The 25,038-nt window shown below is 53.2% G+C and overlaps 9 protein-coding genes across 9 annotated transcripts; 3 read left to right on the top strand and 6 right to left on the bottom strand.

The window, feature by feature from the left end:
• Positions 1-318: 318 nt before the first annotated feature.
• Positions 319-3,486, bottom strand: T310_0786 (Inositol polyphosphate 5-phosphatase-like protein; the record flags this gene model as incomplete). The annotated part of the gene is made up of 1 exon (XM_013476353.1): positions 319-3,486. The coding sequence occupies one exon, from the start codon at positions 3,484-3,486 to the stop codon at positions 319-321; it is 3,168 nt and encodes a 1,055-aa protein (XP_013331807.1).
• A 594-nt stretch (positions 3,487-4,080) lies between these two features.
• T310_0785 (Decapping enzyme Dcp1) lies at positions 4,081-5,031 on the top strand (the record flags this gene model as incomplete). The annotated part of the gene is made up of 1 exon (XM_013476352.1): positions 4,081-5,031. One exon carries the CDS (start codon positions 4,081-4,083, stop codon positions 5,029-5,031), a length of 951 nt encoding a protein of 316 aa, XP_013331806.1.
• A 176-nt stretch (positions 5,032-5,207) lies between these two features.
• T310_0784 (uncharacterized protein) lies at positions 5,208-6,598 on the bottom strand (the record flags this gene model as incomplete). The annotated part of the gene is made up of 4 exons (XM_013476351.1): positions 5,208-5,272; positions 5,331-5,593; positions 5,691-5,875; positions 5,993-6,598. The coding sequence occupies 4 exons, from the start codon at positions 6,596-6,598 to the stop codon at positions 5,208-5,210; spliced, it is 1,119 nt and encodes a 372-aa protein (XP_013331805.1).
• A 1,338-nt stretch (positions 6,599-7,936) lies between these two features.
• On the bottom strand, positions 7,937-8,621 carry T310_0783 (uncharacterized protein; the record flags this gene model as incomplete). Its single annotated transcript, XM_013476350.1, has 2 exons — positions 7,937-8,236; positions 8,298-8,621. The coding sequence occupies 2 exons, from the start codon at positions 8,619-8,621 to the stop codon at positions 7,937-7,939; spliced, it is 624 nt and encodes a 207-aa protein (XP_013331804.1).
• A 1,605-nt stretch (positions 8,622-10,226) lies between these two features.
• On the bottom strand, positions 10,227-11,732 carry T310_0782 (uncharacterized protein; the record flags this gene model as incomplete). The annotated part of the gene is made up of 2 exons (XM_013476349.1): positions 10,227-11,253; positions 11,314-11,732. The coding sequence occupies 2 exons, from the start codon at positions 11,730-11,732 to the stop codon at positions 10,227-10,229; spliced, it is 1,446 nt and encodes a 481-aa protein (XP_013331803.1).
• Positions 11,733-13,110: 1,378 nt separating this feature from the next.
• On the bottom strand, positions 13,111-14,143 carry T310_0781 (uncharacterized protein; the record flags this gene model as incomplete). Its single annotated transcript, XM_013476348.1, has 2 exons — positions 13,111-13,701; positions 13,742-14,143. The coding sequence occupies 2 exons, from the start codon at positions 14,141-14,143 to the stop codon at positions 13,111-13,113; spliced, it is 993 nt and encodes a 330-aa protein (XP_013331802.1).
• Positions 14,144-14,954: 811 nt separating this feature from the next.
• T310_0780 (SsDNA binding protein) lies at positions 14,955-15,557 on the bottom strand (the record flags this gene model as incomplete). Its single annotated transcript, XM_013476347.1, has 3 exons — positions 14,955-15,031; positions 15,097-15,185; positions 15,382-15,557. The coding sequence occupies 3 exons, from the start codon at positions 15,555-15,557 to the stop codon at positions 14,955-14,957; spliced, it is 342 nt and encodes a 113-aa protein (XP_013331801.1).
• Positions 15,558-17,543: 1,986 nt separating this feature from the next.
• On the top strand, positions 17,544-21,228 carry T310_0779 (uncharacterized protein; the record flags this gene model as incomplete). Its single annotated transcript, XM_013476346.1, has 5 exons — positions 17,544-17,825; positions 17,882-18,039; positions 18,100-18,148; positions 18,220-18,607; positions 18,659-21,228. The coding sequence occupies 5 exons, from the start codon at positions 17,544-17,546 to the stop codon at positions 21,226-21,228; spliced, it is 3,447 nt and encodes a 1,148-aa protein (XP_013331800.1).
• Positions 21,229-22,310: 1,082 nt separating this feature from the next.
• T310_0778 (uncharacterized protein) lies at positions 22,311-24,646 on the top strand (the record flags this gene model as incomplete). The annotated part of the gene is made up of 4 exons (XM_013476345.1): positions 22,311-22,345; positions 22,418-22,531; positions 23,286-24,007; positions 24,051-24,646. The coding sequence occupies 4 exons, from the start codon at positions 22,311-22,313 to the stop codon at positions 24,644-24,646; spliced, it is 1,467 nt and encodes a 488-aa protein (XP_013331799.1).
• Positions 24,647-25,038: the final 392 nt, after the last annotated feature.

Genomic DNA, 25,038 nt, shown 5'->3' with positions numbered 1-25,038 from the left:
GAGAATAAGAAGAAAAAAAGTAGACACTAATAATACTTACGGAAGTACATTGTAGCCGGCATAATTACTTACTTCCACCGTGTTGGTTCAAAAAAGGATTAACAAAGAAAACTGATTTTTTTTGATCAGACTAATTCAATTGCAATGTAATCAACATTCTTTCTTCTTTCTTCTTTCTTTCTCTTCTTCCTCTAACTATACAGTATACAGACATACAGATATAACATCCAAGACAACCCGCTCTGACGAGGACGTTGACGAGAACGTGTATTATAATTAAATTGCTGGCACAACATGCCCAACTTAAATATATACCTGTCAGTGCTGCTCCTCCCGCCTGCTGCTGGGCTGCAGAAACGCCTGCACCACCATCCGCTTCCTCTCCTCCCACGCCCGTCTCTCCTTGTCCTTCGTCGGCGCCGGCACAGCCGTCGATATCATCACGTCGGAGAATATCGTCGCTAGCGTCGTCTCTACAGCTTGGCGGCGCAGCTCTGTCGGATCGGTTACTGTCTCTGTCGACCCGCTTGATGACCCCCATGTTCGTGACCGGTAGAGACGCGCTGGCGAGGACATGCCTGAGGGAGTGTCCGTGGAGGACCTCGACTCTGACGGTGTTGCTGGCGTCGTCGGGGACCTCGCTGGCGGAGAAGGCCGCGCTGGAGGACGCGACGACGGAGCGACCTCGTTGATGATCTGGTTCAGCATGAACGTCAGGAAGGTGAACGAGACGCTGTGCACGGGCGACGAGGCCAGAGTGTCCAGCACCCACGCCTGCATGTCCTCCGGAGACCGCCAGAGGCTCTTGGCCTTTTCTTGCGCGATCAGCTGCTGCTCCATGTCCCGCCACACCGCAGCCCGAATGATCCCGTCCTCCAGGGACCGCAGGAACGAGACCAGCGTCTCCGACAGAATCTCTAGCCGGTGCAGCGACGGCACCTCAGGCGCGAAGATCGTGTTCAGTGCGCGACCCGTGTCGAGCGCCTCCCGGACGCTATACAGCAGCGGTGTGCGCGAGGCTGCGTCCCGAAGCGTCCATGTCTCCGGGCTGAATGGCCAGCCCAGTCCGTGAGGCTCGGATGCCCATGGCGGCGTTTCGCCGTCCGACTCTCCTCCCTTCGTCATGCTCCACTCGGCCACTGCTCGTTCGGCCATATCCGAGATCGCCTCCGTCAGCCGGAAGAGCTCTCGCGGTGCGGATAGGCGCACGTTCTCTTCCATTCGCAGTGTCTCTTCAGACGACATCAACCCAATGCTGCGAACACCACTCTCGGGAATCCGGGTGAGCTCCTCCAGCGAACGGCCAAAGCAGGACGCGAGCCACTTCCCATACACCGGAATGAAGTGGTCCCGGCCGCTCGTGACACTCAGCACCAATATGTCTTCAATCTTAGCCTTGCCAGCGTTGAGCAGGCGAACATGCTCGATATCCTTGACGCACGCGGTGACCTCGACCGCGACCGAGTCGCCCGGCGCCAGAGTATACTCATCCGGACCACCGCGCTTCTTCTCCTCCGGCCCCTTCTCGTTAGCCGGCCAATCCACCCGGATATCCAGCCAGGGAGGGGTGGCCCCCTCCGGTTGATCTCCTTTGGGTTTTGAAGAAAAGTAGAAAGTCGCGGGAACCCCGCCGGTGTTCGCAATCGTCAGATTTCGACTGATCGGAACGTCAAAAGGAATGCCTCCAAAATATATTGCGTTGGGATCGCGGGCCGCGTCGGATTTGCCCTCGTCATCGTCATGATGGTCGACCACCACCGTCAGACCCGGTCGAGCCTCGTTCTCGGCTTTGTCCAATTCCCGAACCACTTCCTGGTGCACCTTGGCCTTGAGTTCGGGGATGACGGCGTTGTAGGTCAGCGTAAAGATGGCGTCCAGCGGTTTATGGTCCGAGGACAAGATGCCTTGGTGTGATGTGTAATGAGTCAGTTTGATCGGATCGTCGAAATCTGCTCGCTCCTCCGACGGCGCGGAGCCTCGTGAGGCGGTATCGTCTTCATGATGATCGTCCGCATCGTCCGCGCCGTCGACCTCCGGGTCATACTCAAATAGCACGCTATCGTCTTCCGCGGCCTTGTCCAGGCCACGGGCCTTCATCTCTTCGTCCCTCTTGCGGGCCTCCTCGGCTTCTCTGGCCTGTCGTTCGTAGTTCAGCAGGTCCTGCTTGGAGCGATACAGGATCCGATCACACCAGCTGGGCCCTCTCTGCTTTTCACTGGAATCAAACATGGCAACACTCCCCACGTCGTACTTGTACGTGGGCAAAAACCGTATTTCTCCTTCCCTCCAGCCGTCGTGGAAGGCCTTTTTCTCCCGCTGCTGGATGCGCAGCTGGTCGTGCGGCAGCAGCGATGACAGCGTAGTCTGTAGTGATGTTGGGTCGGATTGGGGGTCCACGTTGTCGATCAACGTTATGGGCCCCGGTATAGTAGACGTAGACTTTCTTCTATCCTGCGCCCCCTCCGTGGAGGACAGATCAGAACTATCCCAAGCATCAATATCACTCCTGGTCGTTATGGTGGACTTGTGAGATAGATCGTACTCGTTCTGGGTATGCAGCATGAGCAGACGACGGACGTCCTCGCCGGGGATGCCATCGAGACGGTAGTTGAGGTCTCCAAACCAAAAGGCAAAATCCTCCTTGCCGATGGTGTCGCTGGGCTCGCCGTAGATCTCATCGTCCGCGTCGATGGGGCCAAACCGGGCGCGCTCGACAATCTGAGCGGCATCCCAGTTGCGTCGCTCCAGGCTGCCCTTGTCTGCGCCCGCCGCCAGATGGCAGTTGACAAAGACCAGGCGGGTGGTCTCGCCCAGGACGATGCGAGTCACGACAGCACCCTTATTCCCCAGGTACCCCCACAACCCAGTACCCACGCTGGTCGAGCTGACGGACGAGATGGTGGGAGCGACATTAGGGGCTGCATACACCAGCAGCAGCAGGCCTACCAGCTGGGATTCGGCAACCAGCTGATAGCCCGGAGGGAGAGCCTCCTGAACGGCCTCTTTCCAACGATTGGAAGGCTCTGGATTGGCGTAGGGTTTGAAAAAGGCCTCGGAGGGCGAGGAGAGGTCGACGATTTCCTGCAACCCCAGCACGTAGATCCCTACATCCTCTGGATCGAGCCCTTCAGGGTTTTCCTGTCCGGACTCCTCCTCCTTCTTGCTGTCTTGACGCTGTTCTTCTTCTCCTTGATGGTCCTTCTGAGAGTCTAGACTCGACGTCTGTCGAGACAACCCCTTTCCTCCCACAAACCAGTGCCCGATATCCTTTTCCGTGCCGGGGATGGCAGCGACATTCCATGTGCCAACCTTGATGCGGATTTTTCGTGGACGAATGTACTCTGCCCGGCGGGCCTTGACAGCGCGCGCGAGGGACGACAGATCGGCGGACACGGGCGGCAGCGGGTCGTCAGGAGGCTGTCCGTCAGAGTGCGTCTCTCGATCGTCCGACGAGGCGGGCAAGGGCTCGTCTCTGGACGGCGACATCTTTGGAAGCTGGCAGTTGGATCAGGACCGCAGTCCACATAGCTCGCTGGCGGAGGTAGTCTCTCTCTGGGAGCGGCTGCGTCGATCTCCGGCTCGCTCACGCGCGATCTCCGCAGTCCACCGGTTGCAGATCCGAGTCGGCAGCGGTGCAAGGAGGCGCGCGCAGTCGGGCAACAAACACAGCAGCAGGCCAACAGCCCGAAGCCATCGCGGGGTGCTGCAGCGAGGGGCCGTTAGACGCGTTCCGCCGGACGTGAACAAGCGGCTGGCAGGGCTCAAGCGTGGGCGCAGCAGTTGAAGACGGGTTCGCCGGCGTCGTCGGACTCGCGCAGGCTGGGAGGGTGCAAGAGTGGAGGAGAGAGAAAGGAGAGAGAAGATGATGAGCAGGAAGACGACATCTCCGGCCTGCAGAACATCTAGATCAGTTCCAGACCGCCGGCGTGGATGCGTGTCGATCCGCCGCCGCATTCCGCCCAGCTCCTGCTTCACATCTCTCGCCTTTCAGTGTTCTCGTTCATCTAAAGACACTCAGCAAATCAGCAGCCTCGAAGCACTTGATTGCAGTCTCAGATCACTGTCAGTCCTGTCTTCGCAATGACCCCTCGCAAAGGGCGCGATCGCCGCCCGAACAACCACAACCACAACCACAGCCACAACAACCACCATCAGCCCCCGCAGCCTTCTGACTATGAGTCGGACACGCCTTACTACTTCTCCGATACCCAGCAGCAGCAGCAGCAGGCTGCGGCAGAGACGCTGCCTCCGCCGCCGACGCGCTCCAACGAGGAGCTCAACCTCTCCGTGCTGCGCCGGCACAACCCCGCCATCACCTCGATCCTGTCCCTGGCGCCGTACGCGGTCGTCTACGTCTTCAGCCCGGAGACGCGGCAGTGGGAGAAGAGCGGCGTCGAAGGCGGTATGTTTGTGTGCCAGCTGACGCAGGGATCCCTGGGGGAGGAGCGCTACGGGGTCTTTGTGCTCAACCGGCGGGGGCTCAACAACTTCGACATCCGGCTGACGGGCGGCGAGAACGTCGAGATCACGGACGAATTCGTCATCCTGAAGACGGACGACGACGACGACCACAACGCCGTCGGCGGCGAGGCCCCGTCGTCGCAGATCTACGGCCTCTGGATCTACTCGGAGCCGCCGCCCAACTCGACCGCCGAGACGCGCACGCTCAACGCCCAGGTCATCAAGGAGTGCGCCGTCCATGCGGGCGAAAGCCTCAAACTGGCGCGCGAACGGGCCGAGGCCGAACGCCAGAATGGTCACCCCCAGGAGATGTACTCCAGCGTGCCCATGGGCCGGCAGATGTCGTTGAAGGAGCTCTTTGGGCAGCAGCGCGCCCAGGATGACGAGTGGAGTGTGAAGGTGCACAGTCGCGGTCCGGCAGAACCAGAGCAGCAGCAGCAGCAGCAACCATTCTGGGGACAGACGCAAGTGCCAGCGCCAGGCCCGGCACCAGCCACGCAGACCCAAGCCGGCGGAGACGTTCTGGGGGAGCTGTTTCGGAGGGCCGGACTGGCGTATCAGAGTGGGTAGGCATACATTGATGAGAGGAAACTGTTTCCTGTTTCTGTGGTTTTTTTTGTCTTTGGGCTGGCGGTGTAAGGCAGAAAAGGAGTTAGGTTACAATGCATATGATACCCGTTATTCAGCAACAAAGGGAATCTCTATCTAGTCTCTATATCTATCATCTCAATGGAAAGAGATTGAAGTCATGATTCAGCCAAAATCTCCCTGATAAACCCCGCGACCTTTCGCGCCATGATGTCGCTGTGTCCTGCCAGCCAAGTCAGCTATTCAGTCGGAAAGAAGGAATATGTACGGGGTACACGTACGAATGCAAAACGCATGCGGCAGGCCTTCTTCACATACTACCATTTTGGGGCCTCTACTCTCGCTGCTGGTGCTGCCCCTCATGGCGATGATCTCGTCCCTGGTCCGTTCCGCGACCCAGTGATCGTTGCGGCCAAAGTAGAAGACCAGTTTGGATAGCTTTCGACTGTTGCTGCCGTCGCTGGAAGGCGAGGATCGAGTGCCCCAGATGTCGTCACTCCATTTGTCGGCTGTGATGTCGTGCATTTCATCTGCCGCCATGTGCCTAGGAGAGCAGTTAGCTTGTTTGTCTTTACTAAAATGTAGCAGGACCAGTTGAGGAGAGGAAGAGAAAGGGAAGAAGGGAGAGGGGAGAGATATACAGTGCCTGTCTCACGCCACGCTTGCTCTTTAGGAATGCCAAAGTGGTCTCGACGGCGTCATCAGGAGGATATCCCATCACCAGCCTGATCAGCGAGCGGAGCACCACATCGGGGAAAAGAAACGTCAGAAACTTGGCTAGGAGGCTGGCGACGAGCGCCAATTGAGGGATGAAATATAGCAGTCGCTAGCAATAGCATTGGCAGTTAGCTTTCATAGACCACACCTTCAACAGTATATTTTGTAGTGGGATTATTTGCAATGACAATCAAAGTAAATGAGTAGATAGTAGATCACAACCTACCGTTAATCTCTTCCCTTCAGGCGACAAAGCAATATCCACCACCGTTGGGAACAGCATAATCCCACCGACGATATCAAACGGGGCATGGGAAAACTCCTCGCGATGTCGTCGCAGAATCTCCATTGCAATGTACGCACCAACCGAGTGGCCCATCAGAATGACTCGCGGGCGATTTTGCACATTGCCTGTCGTCACAGTCGTCGAAGCCGGCTGGGGACAGTTGGCGCTCACAAAGGCTTCCAACCTGCTTTCAGCGAGGTGGATCTGCTGCTCCAGACCATACAGCTCCGGCTGCTCCTTCTTCTTCTTCTCATTCGAAGATTCAGCTCCCACTTCGAAACCGCCAAGGCTAGAGCCATAAATGTGGAAACTATCGGACACGCTGTTCTTGTCCTGCGCCGCCGAAGGCGACGATGATGATGACGATGAAAGGTACGACGACAGCAAGGACAGGAAGGTATGATAGTAACCAATCAAGCCCGGATTCCCAGAGATAAAGTAGATGGTGACCGGAGAAGACTCCGCCTTGCGTGGTTGACCAGCAGGAGGAGCAGTCGTGGCGAAGAAGGAGTTGGGAGTAATTCTCGGTCCCGTGACAGCAGCCATCTTGAGGAAAAAAAAACTCTCAAATGGGTACAGAACAATCCATCTATATACTAAGAAGCAGAAAACCCTTTAAAAAAGTGACATGGAATGGATCTTCTATCAATCAGACTATAGCAAGATGGCAGACTGACAGACCGACAAATCTGTACTGTCCTGTACACTCCCAACAGAGGAAAGAAAATCTTAGCAGTCACAATTCCAAAATTCAAATACTAGGGAAGAAGAAGAGAAATATCCATCTCAATTGGGCAAAAGGACATGTTCAGCATTGATCAATCGATATACGGAGTATAAATAGATACATACTCGAAGGTGTTAGTTAAATCCTACGATCGACGCTAACCTTGTCTAGTACTCCGTACCGATGAATCTCCCCGGTTTACCACCCCTTTCTTATCTTAACCCTGAGTTCTTTATTAATTTAGCTTCGATAGACAACGATGAGAGTGACTGGATGACCAGCGACACAGTTACAGAACCACAAAAGCTACGCTGAGAATCTAGATGGAAGTGAGCCAGTTTGAAATTCAGTGTAATAGTGTTTTACAAACGCTGATTGCTTAGCCGTTCGGCACAACTTTGTCGAGGACCACCACTGTTACAACTCAGGTCTTAGGACAGGACAGGACAGATTATGTTATTACATGTGTCACACAGCTAACCTGCTCTGGAGATACTAGAGTAGAGTACGTATGTACTGTACCTAAGTGGGGTAGATTAAAGATCTCATGGAAATCATATCCTGCGAGAGAAAAGCCGGAGAGAGTCCAACTTGATTGAACGATCATGGCTATCAATGATACAACCGAAATATGTAGGCGGATAGATTACGGAGTATGAGCCACGAAAAATCCTTCTCCTAGGAAGTCTGGACTGGAAGTACAGTACATGTACTACTCCGTACAGCCGCTACTGTACACTGCAGACGGACATTGACACGTTCTTTCTTTATCCTTCTTGAATTAATAGGAGATATCAACAATGGCACAAAATACGGAGTACATACTCGAGGCACGAATCAATCAATCAATCAATCAATCGGTCGTTTGATAGTGCTCACTCTGAACCAAAAGGTCGGTTTGTGGGTGTCTCGAGTCAGACTGACTGCATCCTGTGAAACACGTCCAACACGTCCGTAGTGCAACCAACAATCCCGGTTTAAATTGAGGTGTCACGTTTTCTTAATCACTTCTGTTTGACCTAGCGAGTATTGCATTGAAACTGATGAGGTGGTTTGCTGGTCTAAACCTTTGTCTGTTAAGTAAAAAAATACCGATTTAAGAAATACCTCCTTTAGTATCCATAGATATATTGATAGAAAAAAAAAAGCACGGCCTCTCATTCCACACCGCTGTAGCTATCATCCTCATCCTCCTCATCCTCAGCATCACCACTACTCATATACCCTTTCCCCTTCTGCGCTTCCCCCCTGGCGACGGCGCGAAACCGCTTTCTTACCATCACCATGTGGTTCTGCAGCGTCGAGTCCTCCTCAAAAATCCCCAGGACTACGCCCACTCGGTACACCTCCTGGAGCTCGACGACCATCATGTCTACTCGCTCCTTGATGCCGGCGCGTTTCTGTAGACGCATGTGCCCGAAGGGAGTAAAAAGCTGCGATTTGGGCTGTCTAGAAACCTGATATCATGCAGTCAGTCAGTCAGTCAGTCAGTTATGATATCAGGAACCATGGACGCACTCTTTCAGTCCCTGTCGTCGATGATGATGGGCAGTCGTTTCGCTGTGACATGCTTGGAGACAAAGGCCAACTCCCACCCCCCGATACGGATACGGGATAATCCCATCGTGGATCTCCTGGGTAGTCGCTTGCCTTTATCGCCGACAACGAACCTGCAGGCAATTCGGGTCCGAAAGCAGGAGACGCAACCAGCGAAGAAGAAGGGAAGCCACCACCACAGTCGTCCCACGGGACGGAAGAAGAAGAAGAAAAAGAAGAAGAAGAAGAAGAAGAAGAAGAAGAAGTCGCCATGTCGCCATCGTCTGTGGATGGAAATGGCATCATGATGGGCGAGGTTTGCGGTGTCATCATCTCGAACAACGTTGGTCCTGTCGATGACGACGGTGCCAGAATATCCTCCGCTAGTGGTGGCTGTCGATTTTGTCGTTTCGTCTTGTGTCGGTCCCCTGGTCAAGTCAGTCGTCAGTCAGCCAGTCAGCCAGTCATGCTCCCTGCCTATGGTGAAGCCTACTGTATCGACGCTGGGATTCGCGATTCTGACGCCTTCGTCTCTTCTTTCCGACTATCAGCGTCCTCCATGCTGCTGCTGCTGATGATGATGATGCCACGCATTGATTATCTTGCGTGCTTCCTGCTTCTTTTTTGTGCCAGGGTTTATTTATGAGGGATTTCCCATCTGTCAGGCTATTATCGTATGTAAGATACGTACCGTTTGTGCGACAGCAAAAGGAAAACAAGACAAAGCCATCGATCACCACCACAACTATCTTCGGTATGGTTACGATACACAGCACGACAAAGCTGCTGCTACTGCTGCTACTGCTGCGGTGAAATAGGGCTAAGAGAGCACAAAGATAGCCAGCTACCAATCGAAATGCTGGACAGATGTAATAATAGTAGTTGATGATATCTGTCACTTTGTAGCAGTTGCACTTGTACAAGTCCATACGGATTAATAGTGCAGACAAAGAATTGGGACCCGAATAAGAATACCCCTGCAGATCCTGCTCTGAACCCCAAAATCTAATTGCTCTTATTTATTTACACAGACATTGTGAGAATTGATGTACTGTACCTAATGTGAAGTAATACCTAAGTATGTATATTCTAAAATTCTCTCACTTATATCCCTGACGACTGCTCCATTTACAACAAAGTGTCAATTTGACATTAAAAAAAAAGGGACGTTCTCCGGTAGTTAGAGGAAGCTTAAGAATTATATACGGCCTAGTGTCGTCGATTCAATAGGATGATGGGAGTATCTAGAATCTCTTCGATTTATTCTTACTACCTGTCAGCATCTCTTTATCACGTTGCATCCGCTTATATCCATGCGCCACATGGATCAATCTGTCGTTGCTTGTCCCTGTATATCAACCAGTATACGGGTATTTCACACTCCGGCACCGTGCCTCAGTTGGTGGGTGCAGTCTGAGAGTTTCCTAAATTGGATATCTCCAATATGTACTGTACCTACCTACCTACCTATGACAGCCCCGTAATGGCACAAGTTTGACTGTCCCAACTTCATGGGCCATGGGAAGTTTCAGGTTCAATCTTATTGGCAGCCTGGTTGGGAAAAGGTGTTTGTTCTGCGTATGATTCTCTTTATAGGTTACGTGCATTAGCAGCGCTGGGAATAAATAATACACCAGGTTAGATATTAGCCAACATATCTACCATTTCTGAACTCGATGAGGAATCGAGGAACCTTTTGTCTTGTATATCTCGTCAATGCTATTCATCTGTGACAGGTGCAAAATCAGATCGACAGGTCAAACGGCTTCCAGTGTCTGCTTTGGGTATTGTGAATTATATAGGGAATATACCAAAATAGATAATGTATCAAACATGGAAAGAAATTCCACTCATCGAATATCGTGTCAGATCCAAACAAAGCTAAATCATCAGATATAACAATCTGTCGTTCTATGGGCTCTTCGTGCTTTTTCCGCTCCAGGTTGGCGCTGCTTGTGTCCGTGATGGCGGTCGAGATACTGAAGAACGACTTGGCTGTTTCCCCTTACTAGCCTTGCTGCGTCGCTGCTTCATCCCTAGCAACATTTTCAGATTCAGGAGACACAACGTCGCAATCCGCGCCGGTAAGCTGGCCAAGGAGAACAGCGTCTGTGCTGGCAGGACGAGAATCGCGCAAACCCAGTCCAGCAAGATGAAGGCGAAGCTCCGACGATCTGTCGCAGATCGCTGGGCCGCAGCAGCCAGCGCCATGGCGTCCCGGACTTGCGTTTCCAGCTCCTGCAGGCGAGTGTCCATCTGGAAAGCCATGACAGTGGTCCGCTTCTCATAACGCCTCATGGCACGATTCAGAGCGTCAAGCTCAGGCTGGAGTGCCTTGCGCACGTCCGACGTCACTTGCGCGACAACATCCTGAGGGCTTTCCTGCCCTTTCTGAGTGGCATTGGCCGCATCAGGAGAGAGCCTCGCGGCCACTGTGTCAGCCACATGAGCCTCCAATTCCTCAAGACGTTTGGTGAGATCCAAGATCTTGTTCCTGTCAACGCTATCATCCTCAGACTGCGATGCAGCGACAACCCTCTGTAGATACAGGGTCCGCGCTTGCACCATCCTCAGGAGATGAGCGAACGGGCGAATCTCCGAGGCCAGAAGAAATATGGTCAAATTGTAATTAGATATGAGGCCTTCCGAAGGCCGGGACAGAGATCCTCTGATGGCATGCAGCAGCCATGTTCCAATGATCGGGAAGACGAAGCACGAGATTAGCGCGACAATCTCATGAACACGGAGCTCACGAGTAGCCGCGCGAGCCGCAGAGTCCTGCTCTGAATGCGTTTTAGATCGTCCATCTCGAGGTTTTGGCGATGATCGTTCTCCAGCTGCATCGTCGTTTTCTTCCTCGTCCTCCTCGATGATGTCATCGCCCGTGAATTCTTTGGTATCCTGCCGGCGGACTTCTTGAGCGGATCGATACCAGTCCCTAAAATGCTTAGAGAACAGGACTATAAATGGCATTGTATTCTCATTGTATTCTGCTTACCATGGCAGTCTCACCGACCAGTTCAGGAAGATGGCCGCCAAGATCAGCAAAGTCACGTCTGTTATGATCGCACTTCCATTCTTTAAGAAAAGCCCGCCCACAGCGGGCAGCAAAGCCAGGGCGAGAGGCGCAGAGTGCCAGTGGGACTCCTCATTGTGCAACGCCATACCCGTGTCTTTGTTTGCACGTGGAAACAGCAGGTCGTCGGTTGAGGACCGGATCGACTGTCTGGCCTCGGAGACGGTATCGGAGAAGGTGGAGTTGCGTTGAAAGCTCGGAGGAGTCGCTGTCGGTTCGGCGAAAGTCGCTGCCCTCCCAACAGGCCGTTGTCGGAGGGAGGCTGCGTTGGAAGAGCTCACATGGGCACCGGTATGCAAAGAGGCGTGGTGGGAGGACGAGGGCTGCGGGTGTTCAGCCATGGCGTTAGGCTGTTTGCGCCTTTAATCGACCAGGGAACGCATCAGCAGGACTTGGTAGTGGCAGCAGGAACAACAGGGGTCCATAGTACCAACCGTGCACAAACACATCGTTGCCGCGTCCTGTAAGTAGTAACAGGGGACCGACGCTGCAGCTGGTGATTTGGACAAGGAAAGGTGACGTGATGGCGGAGATCTTCCCCGGATCCGCTGGCGCCGCCTTCTCCACACTCGAAACCCAATTGATCGCCTGCAAGGCTGCAAACGAGATCATGGCATTTCTGAAAAGCAGCCTAGTCATTAGCACCCTGGATAAATGCCTGCCCTTCATGGAATTGCACTGGCCGGATACCTGCAGACAGCTGGGTTCCTCACTCGAGGATCCCTCGACTCATGCGACAAAAGAGTAGGACTGCCTGTGGAGTATGCCTGTGGCATCTAGTGATGATCAGCCGGATATCGATCTCGTCCTACTCGTTGAACCCTCAAACTTGAACGAGGAGTCGAAGAGCCTGAGCCTGCTGCCACCCAGATAGGAAGGAGATGTGCCAAATCTGGACTGCGGGGATAATGGCATTCTGCCATGAATTCTGGCGTGGACGGTTGATCCTGTGCTCTGCGATGTCATCACTTAGGCTATGGCAAGTCGACTGTATGTCTGCAAGCAACAAGCACAGCGAGGAAACAAACAAAAGAATATTACTTCTTGCAAAATGAGAAAAGTCCTGGCGGCAACGTGCGTTATTCAGCTATTCAGTCGACTCCGTGCTATTGATACCCAAAAGGGGAATGGCCGCTATACGGTGACTCTTCACTCAACTCCCATCGACAGAGTCAATAACTCTTCACAGCCAGTCTTATTTATACTGTTCTGCCAATAAACATGGCGTCACTGTGTCGGTCCACAGCCAATGTTCATCATTTCGCTATAAATTCATCCATTGCTCGCCATGCGGACGATTGTCGTCTCGAACACCTCTTCTGTTGTCCCATGTGCTGAGCATTGCATCCTATTTTTAGTTGATGATCTTCTCTGCATTTAGACATCTATTCTGATAATCCTCAGCTGCTCGTTTGATTTTCTTTCTTGTCAGGCGTTCATTGATTGAACCCATCTTCTTCAAAAGCTGTTTAAGACCTATCTCGAAGTATCTATTACGAATTTATCGAGCTTCTACAATACTTTGCATACGGATACCTCGTCATGGAATCGGCCATTTACTATCCCTCTGCTCAAGCCATTGCCATCCCGACTCTCTCCTTGCTGGCAATATTCCTCAGCATTCCGCCACTGGTCTGGCATTCGGCAAACCGCAACTTTCCGGCCTCGTGTCTGATCGGCTGGTTCCTGTTGTGCAACATCATCAACGTGGTGAATGCCTTAATTTGGCCCACCGACAATGTGGACTCGTGGTGGAGCGGAGCTGGTCTCTGCGACGTCGAGGTCAAGCTGTGGGTGGCCAGCTACGTAGGGCTTCCTGGTGCTCTGCTGTGTATCTTCCGCAGTCTTGCCGAGGTGATGGACAGTGACAGGGGGATTCTGGTCCCTAGTCGCGCCCAGCGCCTGCGGAAACTGGCCGTCGAGGTGATCTTCTGTCTCGGAGTGCCTGCTCTGTCCATGATCGCGCATTTTGTCGTCCAGCCAAATCGGTACAATATCTACACGATTAGCGGCTGTACGAGTACGTTTGACGAGAGCTGGCCAAGTATGGTGCTCGACTATGGGTGGCCCCCGGTGATATGCCTTCTCGCGGGCGGTTATGGCGGTACGCTCTGAAGAACTCCTTGATGCAGGCTTGTGACTGACAAAACCCCCAGTGCTCGTATTAATCCGCCTCATCAAGTACAGAACCCAGTTTGCTGCGATTCTCAGCTCTGCCGGTAGCAATGTATCCGGGCAGAAATTCCTGCGGCTCTTCATCCTGTCCTTCATCATGATCCTCATCATACTGCCGTTGCAGATATACGTCTTCTACGTGAATCTTGTAACCTCGCTCCCCATGCATCCTTACTCGTGGAGTCGAGTGCACGGTGCCGGATGGAATACGATCGTCAAAGTTCCCACCGGCGGCGTCGTCAGCTTTGACCGTTGGATCCCCATCGGAGGAAGCATCAGCCTGTTTCTGTTCTTCGGATTCGGACACGACGCGACTGCCATCTACCGGTCGTTGCTCCTCAAGCTGGGACTGGGTCGTTTCTTCCCGTCGCTGGCCAAACCCCGTGTTCCCGCAGCGCGAGTGCCGGGGAGCCGGTATGGCAGTCTTATATCGAAGGTTGGCAGCCTCCTGAAGCCAGTATTTAGCTGGACAAGACGCAGCGGCATCATCCGACTCAATTCTGTCTCCACGGAGGCGTTTGTGTCTACATCTGTGGGCATCGAGAAAGATAATCCACTTGCTTCTGCTCATCGCCATTGCTGCCACTGTAGCAGGCAGAGTGCGGGAGACGAGTACCTGCCGCCTCACGAAGGTATCATCACGGTGACTCGGGAGATCCGTCAGGCGAGCGAATCCAAGTGTGAGCCATAGCTGGACATGATTCGACTGCTATTCACAGCATATCTCCGGCTTTACGGAGTATGAAGTGGAGAAGCGATTCTACTTTGGCGTGAAGTAGGGTGATGAATCCACATCACATGTTGGGCAATTCCTTTTTTTTACTTCTTTGTGGGTATTACGCGGGCGTTGATCGATTGATGACCATGGAGGGATGGCATTGACTCGGCACTCAAATGCAATGCAATGTAAAAACACAATTGGATGTGATGTGGAATGATAGCAATGCGACATCTGTCTTCTATCAAGGGATAGAGCTGATATTAGATTCACTCAACGGAGTGGAAAGAAGAAGCAAGAGATCTCTCAGTCCTCTTTCTCAGCAATAGAGAAGTCTCTCACCAATACAACTATGTACCACGAAAGGTAACCCAAATTAAAGGAAAAAAGGTTGTGTTTCCTAAAAACGGGTATACACCACGTCAATTCTTCCACATACACACAGATACATTCGCTCACAGAACAAACGACCAGCATAGGAGAGTAAAATACACAGGGGTACGAATAAAAAAGAAATAGTACAGGGTGAGATCGTGACTTATCGGACAATAATAACGAGATTATTGACTGGGCTCGCCCTTTTTCACTCGTCTAGTCAAAACAAACCAAGACCTCGACTGACTACTACGTAGGTCGATAGCTGGATAGATTAGGTAGACTTACGGCCAGTCTACTGCTGCGATTCCTCAGAAGAGTAAGACTCGGACCGGGAACCGGAGTACGGGCGCCTCAGCACTTCGAGGTTTCCTAGGCCGATGTCAGTATCGGTTCCTCTCTCTCCCGCTCTCTCTCTTTTTCTTGACGCGACTTACTTTGCACAACGTGCAGGCTGGTGTTTTTCCTGCCTTCGGCGTCCTCGTAGGCCCGCAGGGTGGCATCGCCTTCGACGTAGACAAGAGTTCTACAACGCAGTCAACGTTAGCTTAGATCTGCCTAGCAACGTACCATGCAGCGCAGGAATGACAAGATGACAAGGCAATTCTTACCCCTTCGGCAGATTGAGAAGGCGATCCCTCTGCTCGGGCTGGAAACTCGACACGCGGAACCAGCTCGTCTGGCGGTTGTCGCGGGGTCCGGACGACGAGCCCACCACGTACCTGACCACTTCCCGCCCCGTGGAGGTCGTCTGCAGCTCCGGCTCAAAGGCCAGGCGCCCGGTGATAATCAGACGGGCGACCGAGTGCGAGGGCGAGGAGCTGAAGGAGCGCGCGGCGGAGAGGCCACGCGCAGGGGCAGCAGCGCGGGCACGCAGGAGCGGACGGAGAGCTTGCATTTTGAGTGTCTGTGTGTGCAAATGTGCAAATAGTCAATTGCAATGCAGGAAGGTCGATGACAGAAGAGCAATCAAGACGGATTGACAGCTGGTTAAGATTTTTCTTTTCCAAAATTGCAAGGACTAGTCCCGTTCTCGCAGGCGTTGCGGTCGCGACGCGACTAGGAGCTGGACAGGTCACGTGGTTGGAGATCCGCTGCAATCCGGCGAAACTATCGAGGCCTAGTCACGCAAGGACCATGGACGAGGCCTGCCAGGTCCGCCTCTACGACATACAACGACTACTCGGCTATACCAGCGCCTCATTGAAGCCAAGAAGTTGCTGAGTGCTGGTGTCAAGCCACCGCCTTTCTGGTTTGTATCTTAGCGCGTTCCTCTATACGCCATACGTTACGGAGTAAGGTTGAATTGCCTGATCCGTGCGAGAAGATGCAGAACTGTGGCTGGTGCCTTAGGCCTATGCAATACCATGCAAGTATACCCTACTGTTTCCAGAGCACCTACCTACCTAGGTAGATACACGATCTGGTGGCTGTTAACCAACACTGTGACTTGCAGACGAGCTGTCAGCCACCCTCCAGAGCAGCGGGGAAACGAAGGGCCAAAAAAAAGACGAAAGCAAAACGACAAACAGAAGAACTACTCCGGAGTAAGCTCGTTCCTGAACTGCCACGGATCCTATTGATACAAAAATAACTGTTATGGGCGAGACAACCTCTATAATAGCCCTGCTTGCCGCGGGTTGAAACAAGTCCAGACAATGGGCACTCCCATTCGAATCCTGCTCGCAGGGATAGCTACATAATGCTCTGCAGTCCAATCGCTTCGCATCTCACACGATGGCCCTGGAGTGCTGCGTGGTGCATGCTCCATGAGACACGTCGTTAAGCTCTTAGTCATTCGGTGGGCCCGCGATCATCACTAAAGCCAAACGGGCAACGCTAAGCCAGGAACAACCTCCAGACTCGATCCACAACCCATCCACGCCCCGCTGCGATCGCGCCAAAGGCGCACACCTACGTAGCTATCGGGCCGATGATCTTCATCCAAGTCGAAATTCTCCGTCCGCGATTGGATCTTCCGCTTCTCGAGAACATGGTCTCCAAAGATCAGAGAACTGATACGGGGAAAGAATTGGAAGTCCAGGCTGGGGAAGCGATGAAATTTGTCAGTCATTGCTGCAGTTCACTGCAGAAATTAGCTACAGAACATCCCAAGACTTTTCCAAAAGACGTGATCGATGCCCTGTGGCGTACGACGCATTCGTTTCGTTGGCTGCTGGGAATGCAATATACATGCATCTCCACCATTGCATGAGAGTCATCTCATTGGCGTCAACTAGCATCTTATCTACTGCCTTGGCGAATCATGACTTCTGCCCGCCTCTCCTGCACCTGCTTGTCAACCCAAATCGGAATCTCTGAGGCTGGTCATGTTCGACAGCTAGCCACTCCACACGAAGAAATGATGCGAAATTCTTGGGAATTGACCGCCATAGGCTTTTCCATATGTCCTTCATGGCAGGGCCTTGCCCGCCTCTTTTGCTAAATCAGGCTATCATCCCCATTGAGGTCGTCAGAGCTCAGACTTGTGGATCATCACTCACACGTCACCGCTTGTCGGCCATACCCTTACTTGGAAACGCCTGTTTCGATGGTGGCGGGGGAAGGCAGCAGATTGAATAAAAGCCATGGCTGCTGAACAAGAAGTTCCTAGTAAAGTAGACCGTCTTGTCATTATTCCGTGGCGTGTCTCACCGCGCCTCGTCCCAGCACAGTATTCTCCTTCATCACCGCCTCGTGTCTCTCTTCCTTGAGTGCCCAAGAATTCTGCTACTTGCGACGACTCGATGATATCAGGATAACCTGCAAAATGAGGCAGAATTACGACTGAACTGTGGTGACAGTCCCCAATGATGCTTTATCACGCACAAAAATTATCTGAGACTACAATCCGTGTATAATATTAATCTCAGGCGTCGTCAAGATGCGTCTCCATGATGTGGTCCTTATTATCATATCCATCATCACCAGCTGTGTTGTGATCGTCGCAGGCGATGCTTCCCTATATGCAAGACAAGCTGATCAAGGCAGCACGACGACATCTGCGATCTCTTCTTCTGTTCTGTCGACTACAAACCCATCAGCAACCAGCACGAGTGCTTCATCCGCTTCTGAGGCCACAGTTTCAGCTACTGCGAGCGCTTCTACCACGGTAACTGACAGACATCCGGATATTACAACTGGAACAGTTGCCCAAGCCACAGCAGTGCCTTTATCAAACCACTCCACGAATGCAACACAAGGCTAGTTGATCTCCCTCAGTTGGAATATCTTTCTGGCATGACACTGACTGTTGCAGATGCGGCCGATGCCGATGCTCTCCCGATTCAGCCGAAGATAACGCCGGCATTGGGTGTGGCAGGTGTTATCCTCATCGTGCTTGGGTTGTGCTACAGTTTGATTGGAATCAAGAATCAATGGTGAGCTTCCGTTTGACTCGAGGTGATGTCGGTCGTGACCCTAATAATAAGTGAATGCAGGATTCATGTCTTCTTATCTGCGGCATTCTCGACTAGTTTGGCAGTGACGGTATGTCTTAGCCTTATATTTTCACGGAATTGGAATTTGTGTGATGGATACTTACTGGGAATCTTATTTAGGTCCTGATCGTCTATGTAATGAGTCCTCCGGTTCGCAATGCCGTGCAAGGAGCATACTTCGTGGCCGCTTTCTTCACAGGGGTCATATTCGGGGCTCTCTCTCTCGTCTTCAAGGAGCTGACCGAGGGACTGGGTTGCCTGCTAGGAGGATTCTGTCTGAGCATGTGGATTCTTTGCCTGAAGGCAGGAGGTGTCATCACCAGCTCTGGAGCCAAGGGCGGCTTTATCGGAGCGTTCTGCGCCGCCGCGTACGCTTTGTCTTTCAGTTTGTATACGAGGCCCTATGCATTGATAGGGTCGACGGCATTCGCCGGTGGTACTGCAACGGTGCTTGGAATCGATTGTTTCAGCCGGGCAGGATTGAAGGAGTTTTGGTTGTATATATGGGGTGAGTATTCACCAGCGTGTCTGTCACGAAGGCGCTAACTCTTTGCTCTAGATCTAAACGACAATATCTTCCCTTTGGACACTACGACATATCCCGTCACTCGGGGGATCCGTGTGGAACTTGCGATCATCATCATTATCTGCTTGATGGGTCTGCTTTCACAATTCAGGCTCTGGAGAGTGGTACGAGAAAGAAGAAAGAAGCAAGCTGCCTTGCTAAAGGAGGAACAGAGGAAGAAGGATGAAGCTGAAGCGGAAATGGGGAGAAGATTTGAAGAGAATAACATGAGGGAACTGGCTCGTTGGGAAGCAATATACGGCAATCGAGAAACTCGTCAACCAAATTCTGGTGGGGACCCAGAGGATCCAGAAAGTCCGCGAAAATGCTCGACCGCAACGGAAGTCGCAGAGGCTCCAGGAGATACAGTAGAAATGAAGAATCTGACTCAGTCTGGGCATGATTCGACGCAGCCGACGACGACTGACGAGACGGCTCACGAGAAAGAACCGAAGGGAGATGCGACTGGCCCTCCCGACACGAAAGATCCAGAGAACCCGTCAATAGAGGCAACAGGGAAGGAAAAGTTGGTTCAAAAAGAGGGCCCCCATCCCATCCAGGAAGAAAATCCGCCAGCCCAAACGGATGCATTGCCAGTTACGCCGGCACCAGTTGTGACGCCTCTCCCATTCAAGGTTCCAGATCTCTCAGACACTCCAAAGGAGGAAGACCGCCATTCTGTGCAGGCGACTTGTGATGATGTCCTGTCTATTGCGACACGGTTGTCCAAACGACTGTCGGGCAACACACTGTTGAGGCGACTGTCCAACAGGACCAGCAACTTGATCTCGTCGTCGTCTGAAGAGATGCTCGTGCCCATCCGACTGGCCAGTCCAGCCACTTCCGTCCAAGGAATTGTGGACGGCGATGAAGAGTCTGAGTTTGACCTACAAACTACGGCCTGGGAACTCGATGCGCTCGAGGGACAACAGCTACCGTCGGCAAGCTGCGTGGAATCGAGGCAAGAAGGTCATGAACAAGCTGATTCTGCGCAAGAAGCTTCGGATGTAACTCCGAAGGTTCCTGTGCAGAATGACACAGTCCAAGAAGCTCCTTTAGGAAACGATCAACCATCAGAGAACCATCAAGAAGTGGCCCAAGAGGAACAAATCCTTCCACGAAAGACTTATCAGCCAGAACCGTCGCACGAAGTGACAGAAGAACAGCAAGTCTCTGCACGAGATGGTTCAACATGTGGTCTCCATGTGGATTCCATGAAACGAGGAGGCTTGGAGACCGTTCCCGAGAAGCGCCAGCGGCCAATAAATGCGGCTGCTCGTGTCTTGCCAGCTGGCCAGGTGTTTCCCTTGTCCCCCGTGACGAGCGTACCATCCAAGTCCTTTGCGGACTCAGATAATGGGGGTTCAACTGTCAAAAAATCACCCTCGTTAGGGTCCCGATCCCAGACAAACACGGGAAGAAAGACATCTCTCACCGCTGGGGCGGTAGAGAAACTACCTAGTCATGTCTCCCCGGTCGTCACGTCCTACCGCACGAACGAATGGGCAAAACATCTGGCGGAGGCAGAGACTCCCGAAGTTGAACCAATCCAACTGACGCAAGATGACTCTGCTCATATGGGAGCCCAGGACACGGAAGTAGCGGCGCCTGTGAGAGTGGAGGAGTTGCAGCAAACCGCAATGAATGCACCACCACCACCTCCTCCTCCTGCTAGTGAAAGATGTGTCTCTCTCCCGGAAGAGCCTGTGAGCCATCCTGTCTATCGATCCTTGTCCAGCGCGTCCAGGTACGCTTCCCGTGACTCGTCGCGGATATATTCACCCGGTGTGTATGCCGATGGTACGGCCACACAAGCAACTTCTCGCCTGGCTCGAGAGCCCGCAGCGCCCGGTTTAGCGCGCTCTTCACAGGCATATCCCGCTGCACAGCGAGGGTTACACGGTTCTCCAAGTGGTTTCTTCAACAACTCTCTCGCTTCAGCGCCGATTCGTGAGAGCGAAGTAGCGAATTTCCCAGAGACCCCAGCGGATGAGCCGCCGTCTCTGATGGCGCAGCGTGAGAGCATGGTTCAAAGTCGCATGTCGTCCGTGTCGTTGAGTCGGGATTCCTGGCTTCCTCGGTCCTATTCTCGGCTATCCTTGGACGATGGACGCCGGGAAAGCCAGCTGGGTGTGGTCCCTGATGATGACGACATTCCCCTTGCTCAGCGCCGTGCGTGGCTGCAGCAGGGCGGCGCAGCCTCCCATGGACGCATGACGCCCGATCCCAAGATGGCGATGCGCGATCCGTATCAAGCGAATCGACCATGGAGGGAGCCGAACCGGACCAAGTCCCAGATGACGATGGCCGCATGGCGGCAGGCGCTTCGGGAGGATCTGACGCAGTCCCGGACGCCGCTGGCGGACGTGACGATGGCGCGAACCAGCATGATGGAGCAGCAGCGCAAGGCGCAGCTGGAGAAGCAGCAGCGGAAGATGGCGTCGGAGTACATCGACAATTCGATCGCGGAGAAGATGCAGCGGGGCGAGATGCGCGATCTCCACCGGGAAGCGCTGCGCCGGATGCAGGCGGCAGCGAATCGCAAAGTCATGGGAGGCGAGTGATGTGTTGAATAATAATCATAATAATCACTGTTTAGGGTTTATATCTCGACTTTTTGTTCGCATGTATATTCGATTTGCATCCAGCTAGAGAAGCGATATCGACGAGCATACAAGCTTAATATTGGCGACGAATTACTACGAATTACTACGGAATTCCTGGGCGGTTCGTTTGACTTTTTTTTTTCTTCATTATATTAATCCCCATTATTCTTGATTTTAATGGGGGATTTTGCCATCAGAAATCGCTCCTTCGCCTTGACATGTATACCCAATGCTGTTCTGTGACTGTGCCTGTACTTCATTCCTGATATATCATAATATACCCATCCAGAATACGCGTGACTATACCATATATACCCTTGTCACTCGCTTCAGTCAGCGTGGTGAATGTTGCGTTGATATTACCTCCGTTTTGAGATCTAATGGTTGTGAAAATAGGGCTATAATCAATCAATCCCCTACGATGAACGACCTGCAGTTCTTATCACTATCATGCTGTTCCGCTTAGGACAACAAACAGCATCGTTTATCCCTTATCACCAGTACGTACTCCGTACAGTAAAGCTGCAAGCGAAGCGGAGGCGTCCGCGTCGTTGGCTCGTTCGTTGAACTAATTATTTTTTGACTCAGATAATCCTCCGAGTCCGGAGTAACTGGCGTTGGTGGAGGCCGCACTATTGACGAGGTTCCTGGATTTCGGAGGAGACGAGCTCCACTTGGGCTGGTGGGCGATTTCCTGAAGCCGGATAGTCTGGACGCTCCAAGGGGCCCGGCTATGACGTTTGGGCGATCCACAGCGCAAGGAGGAGGCAGAAACGCCTCCTTTTTGCATGAATACTCCGTATACGATGGCGGAGATGTCATGCGACCAGTAGTCCCATCCAGCAAACGCTATCATAGCAATGATTATGCGAATGCTACTGCGAATACTGGCTTAAGGCCACGCATAAAATTACGATGATCTGAATTGACCAGGATGCTCAGGACCTAGATCCTTACGGAGTAAAGAGAGCACCATAACAGTAGTCTTATTCACTTAGGGGCTTGATTCTAGCCCAGTCTCTTCTGCGTGAGTTTGCAAAATGCTAAATTCACCAGTGGCTGTCCAGGCTGGATCGTGAGAACTCTGTTTGCGCCTATACCGCGTCCAGCAGATCTCTGCAAGATGGGTCGATAATCGTACAGATAGATTATGGCTGACGAATGATGCTCGCCTGAATCCAGGAGCCCGGACCCGGGTTCGCGATCCTGCGATGATTTGCCAGCCAGCCAGCCAGGCAGGCCACTTGGGCCCAGTGTGGATGTAAGACATGGCCTTTCCAGACCCGTCGTTCGTGCGGTTGGAGATCGGTCCTCCAGACCTCCACTGTCCCCAAGTCGCTAAGACTGAGGAGTAGCACTGCTATGCTATGCTAATTTTATGCCGTCCGCGTTCCGTCACCAACTATTACTCCTTTCTTGCCCGGACACGGCTGGCTGGAGAGTTATAGGCTGGAAGTTTCTTTTTTTTTTTCTTTTGCCTTTCCCGGTTGTGCCGCGTGAAGGGCATCCTCGTATGGCGTACGCAGTAGTAGTCAAGCGTAAAACAGGAGAAAAAAAGACCACTGGCTGTCGTATAAGTGCAGCAGCAAGCCCCGTGGACCAGCGCTGGACTGTTGGTTCCAGTTTGCTGCTACCTTGCTGTCGACCAGGTGAATCCTCTCCTGGCTGCCCAACGACCGCTGCCCTTGATTGATTGATCGATCAATCGAGAGCTCTCGTCTGGAGCCACAGGGCTGCTGCATGTCTCTTTTCTATTCGATTTAAAGAGATGCGGCGTCCGCTGCTCGGAGATAAACGAGCCATTGAGTAGAGACCACGCATCAGCCGCATCCCTGCGCTTTTTATTTACTGACTGCAATTTCCCTCTCATAAGACGTCCTCTGCCTCCTTCTTTTCTTCTCTCTCCTTCTTTCTCGCCTGCCTCGCTGCCTTCTGTCGTGAAGGCGGCATGGGGGAAGCAGCGCCGCGGCCGCCGTCGTCGACTTTGCCCCTTTCGCCGCCTGAAGAAGCGCCAGCCGAGCATCTCCGCTCTGCTGCTGCTCCTCCTCCTCCTCCACAACAACCGACGACGACGACGTCGACGTCGCCCTCGCCATTCCCATTGCCATTCCCATCGCTCTCCCTCTCCGTCTGCTCGACTCGCCCGTCCCGTCTTCGAAAACGGCGTCTTCCAGCCGCCCCCAGGATCCTCGCAACCTATCACCGCTGGCGGCGAAAGACCCCCCGTCCCATCCTCCTGGAGGCCATTTCGAGTCGTCTGCCCGTCTTGCTGTGCCACAGCCGCTGTATCATCCTCCGGCGTCCTCTGGCATAGCCCAGCAGTCCAAGAGCCGTCCTTTCTTCCCCTTTCGCGGCTCGCCATCCGGGTCCCGCCTCTGGAATCCGATCAACTACGTCCCACGCACCACCCTTGTCACCCCTCGTCCTCCGCAGTTTTCGGACGAAAACCTCCCCCTCGAGGGGAGCAGTCGAGACGCGTACCCTCTCCTGACCATCTCTGAGCAGCGTCGCAGTCGCCATAGTCCTTCCCCGGCCAGTCTCGTCGAACGCGCCGTCGAAGAGACCGAGAGCGGCCGCACGAGCATCGGGTTGCCCCGAAGTCAGCGGCGAAGTGGCCATCACGACCGGTCACCGCAGGCAGACACGCCCGAGATGACGACCGGAGATGCCAATCGACCAGACCCGCGGAGAGCTCCCGATGACGGTGTCCAGCCACCCCCCGCGTCACGCACAGTCGGTGCCCTCGCTGCGCGCATCGACGCTGGGCTCGCATGCCTCAGGCACGGGGCCCAACAACAACGAAGCGGCGGAGGAACTCGCATGGGGTCCTGCCCACCCTTGTTTCCCACACATGAATCCCCACGTGCCGATTTCGTCGGAGGAGTACACGTCGACTCGCATTATCCGCATCCGCCGCGACTGGATGGTTAAGGGGGATCTCGCCCCGACGTTCTCGAATCTGTATCCCGAAATCCTCGACCCGCTGCTGCCCGAGCAAGAGTTCCGCCGCATCATTGCCAAGATCAACGGGGAGCTCATCAAGGCGTTTGATCCCTTCAGCTTCCGCAACTGGTTCGATTACGCGATGGGCCTGCTGACCGGGTGGCTCTGGGACGATCTGGGGCTGTCGGGGATCAAGAGCCATCTGAGACGGTTGGAGGAGTGGCTGGAGAAATGGAATCGAGAAGTGGGCGCCAAAGAGGGGGTACGGATCTGGAGTCTGCGGCGGACGGCGTACATGACGCTGGACATCCAGATCCCCGACCCCAAGGTGGGCCTTGTCTCGAGTGAAGGGCCGTCGGCGCCGGGGACGAGACCAAACAGCGGGATTGGGCCGGGAGTGCGCGCTGCTGCAGAGGAGGCTCATAACCGGTGACAGCAGCCTGCGACAGCGGCCGAGCCGTCTGCGTCTGCGTCTGTATACGAGGAATTACGTCTGTCTGTTTGTCTGTCTGTCTGTCTGTCTGTCCATCTGTATTCTAGATTTGGCGCGATGCATTCTCTGAGCAAGTTTTCAGGTTTGCTTGATGATATCCAACTGTGTTGATACCAGGTGATTGCAACTGCATTACTCATTCTCTCTTGGAGAGAGAATCACTTTCTTTCTTTCTTTCCTATTCAACAAGGCAGAAGGAGTCTGGCGACTTTTCTCTTTAAGAGTCTTTTTTTCCCCTCAACACTATGCTGTTGTAATGTTCTTCTCGATGGCACATATTATGTTTTCTTCTTGCATTACATTACATTGATTGCATATGACTGACTGACTGA

This window comes from Rasamsonia emersonii, assembly GCF_000968595.1.
Source record: "Rasamsonia emersonii CBS 393.64 chromosome Unknown ctg1118621759963, whole genome shotgun sequence".
In the NCBI taxonomy this organism is placed as follows: Eukaryota; Fungi; Ascomycota; class Eurotiomycetes; order Eurotiales; family Trichocomaceae; genus Rasamsonia; species Rasamsonia emersonii.
The sequence above is the reverse complement of the archived record's forward strand: the minus strand, read 5'-3'. Positions and strand labels throughout refer to the sequence as shown.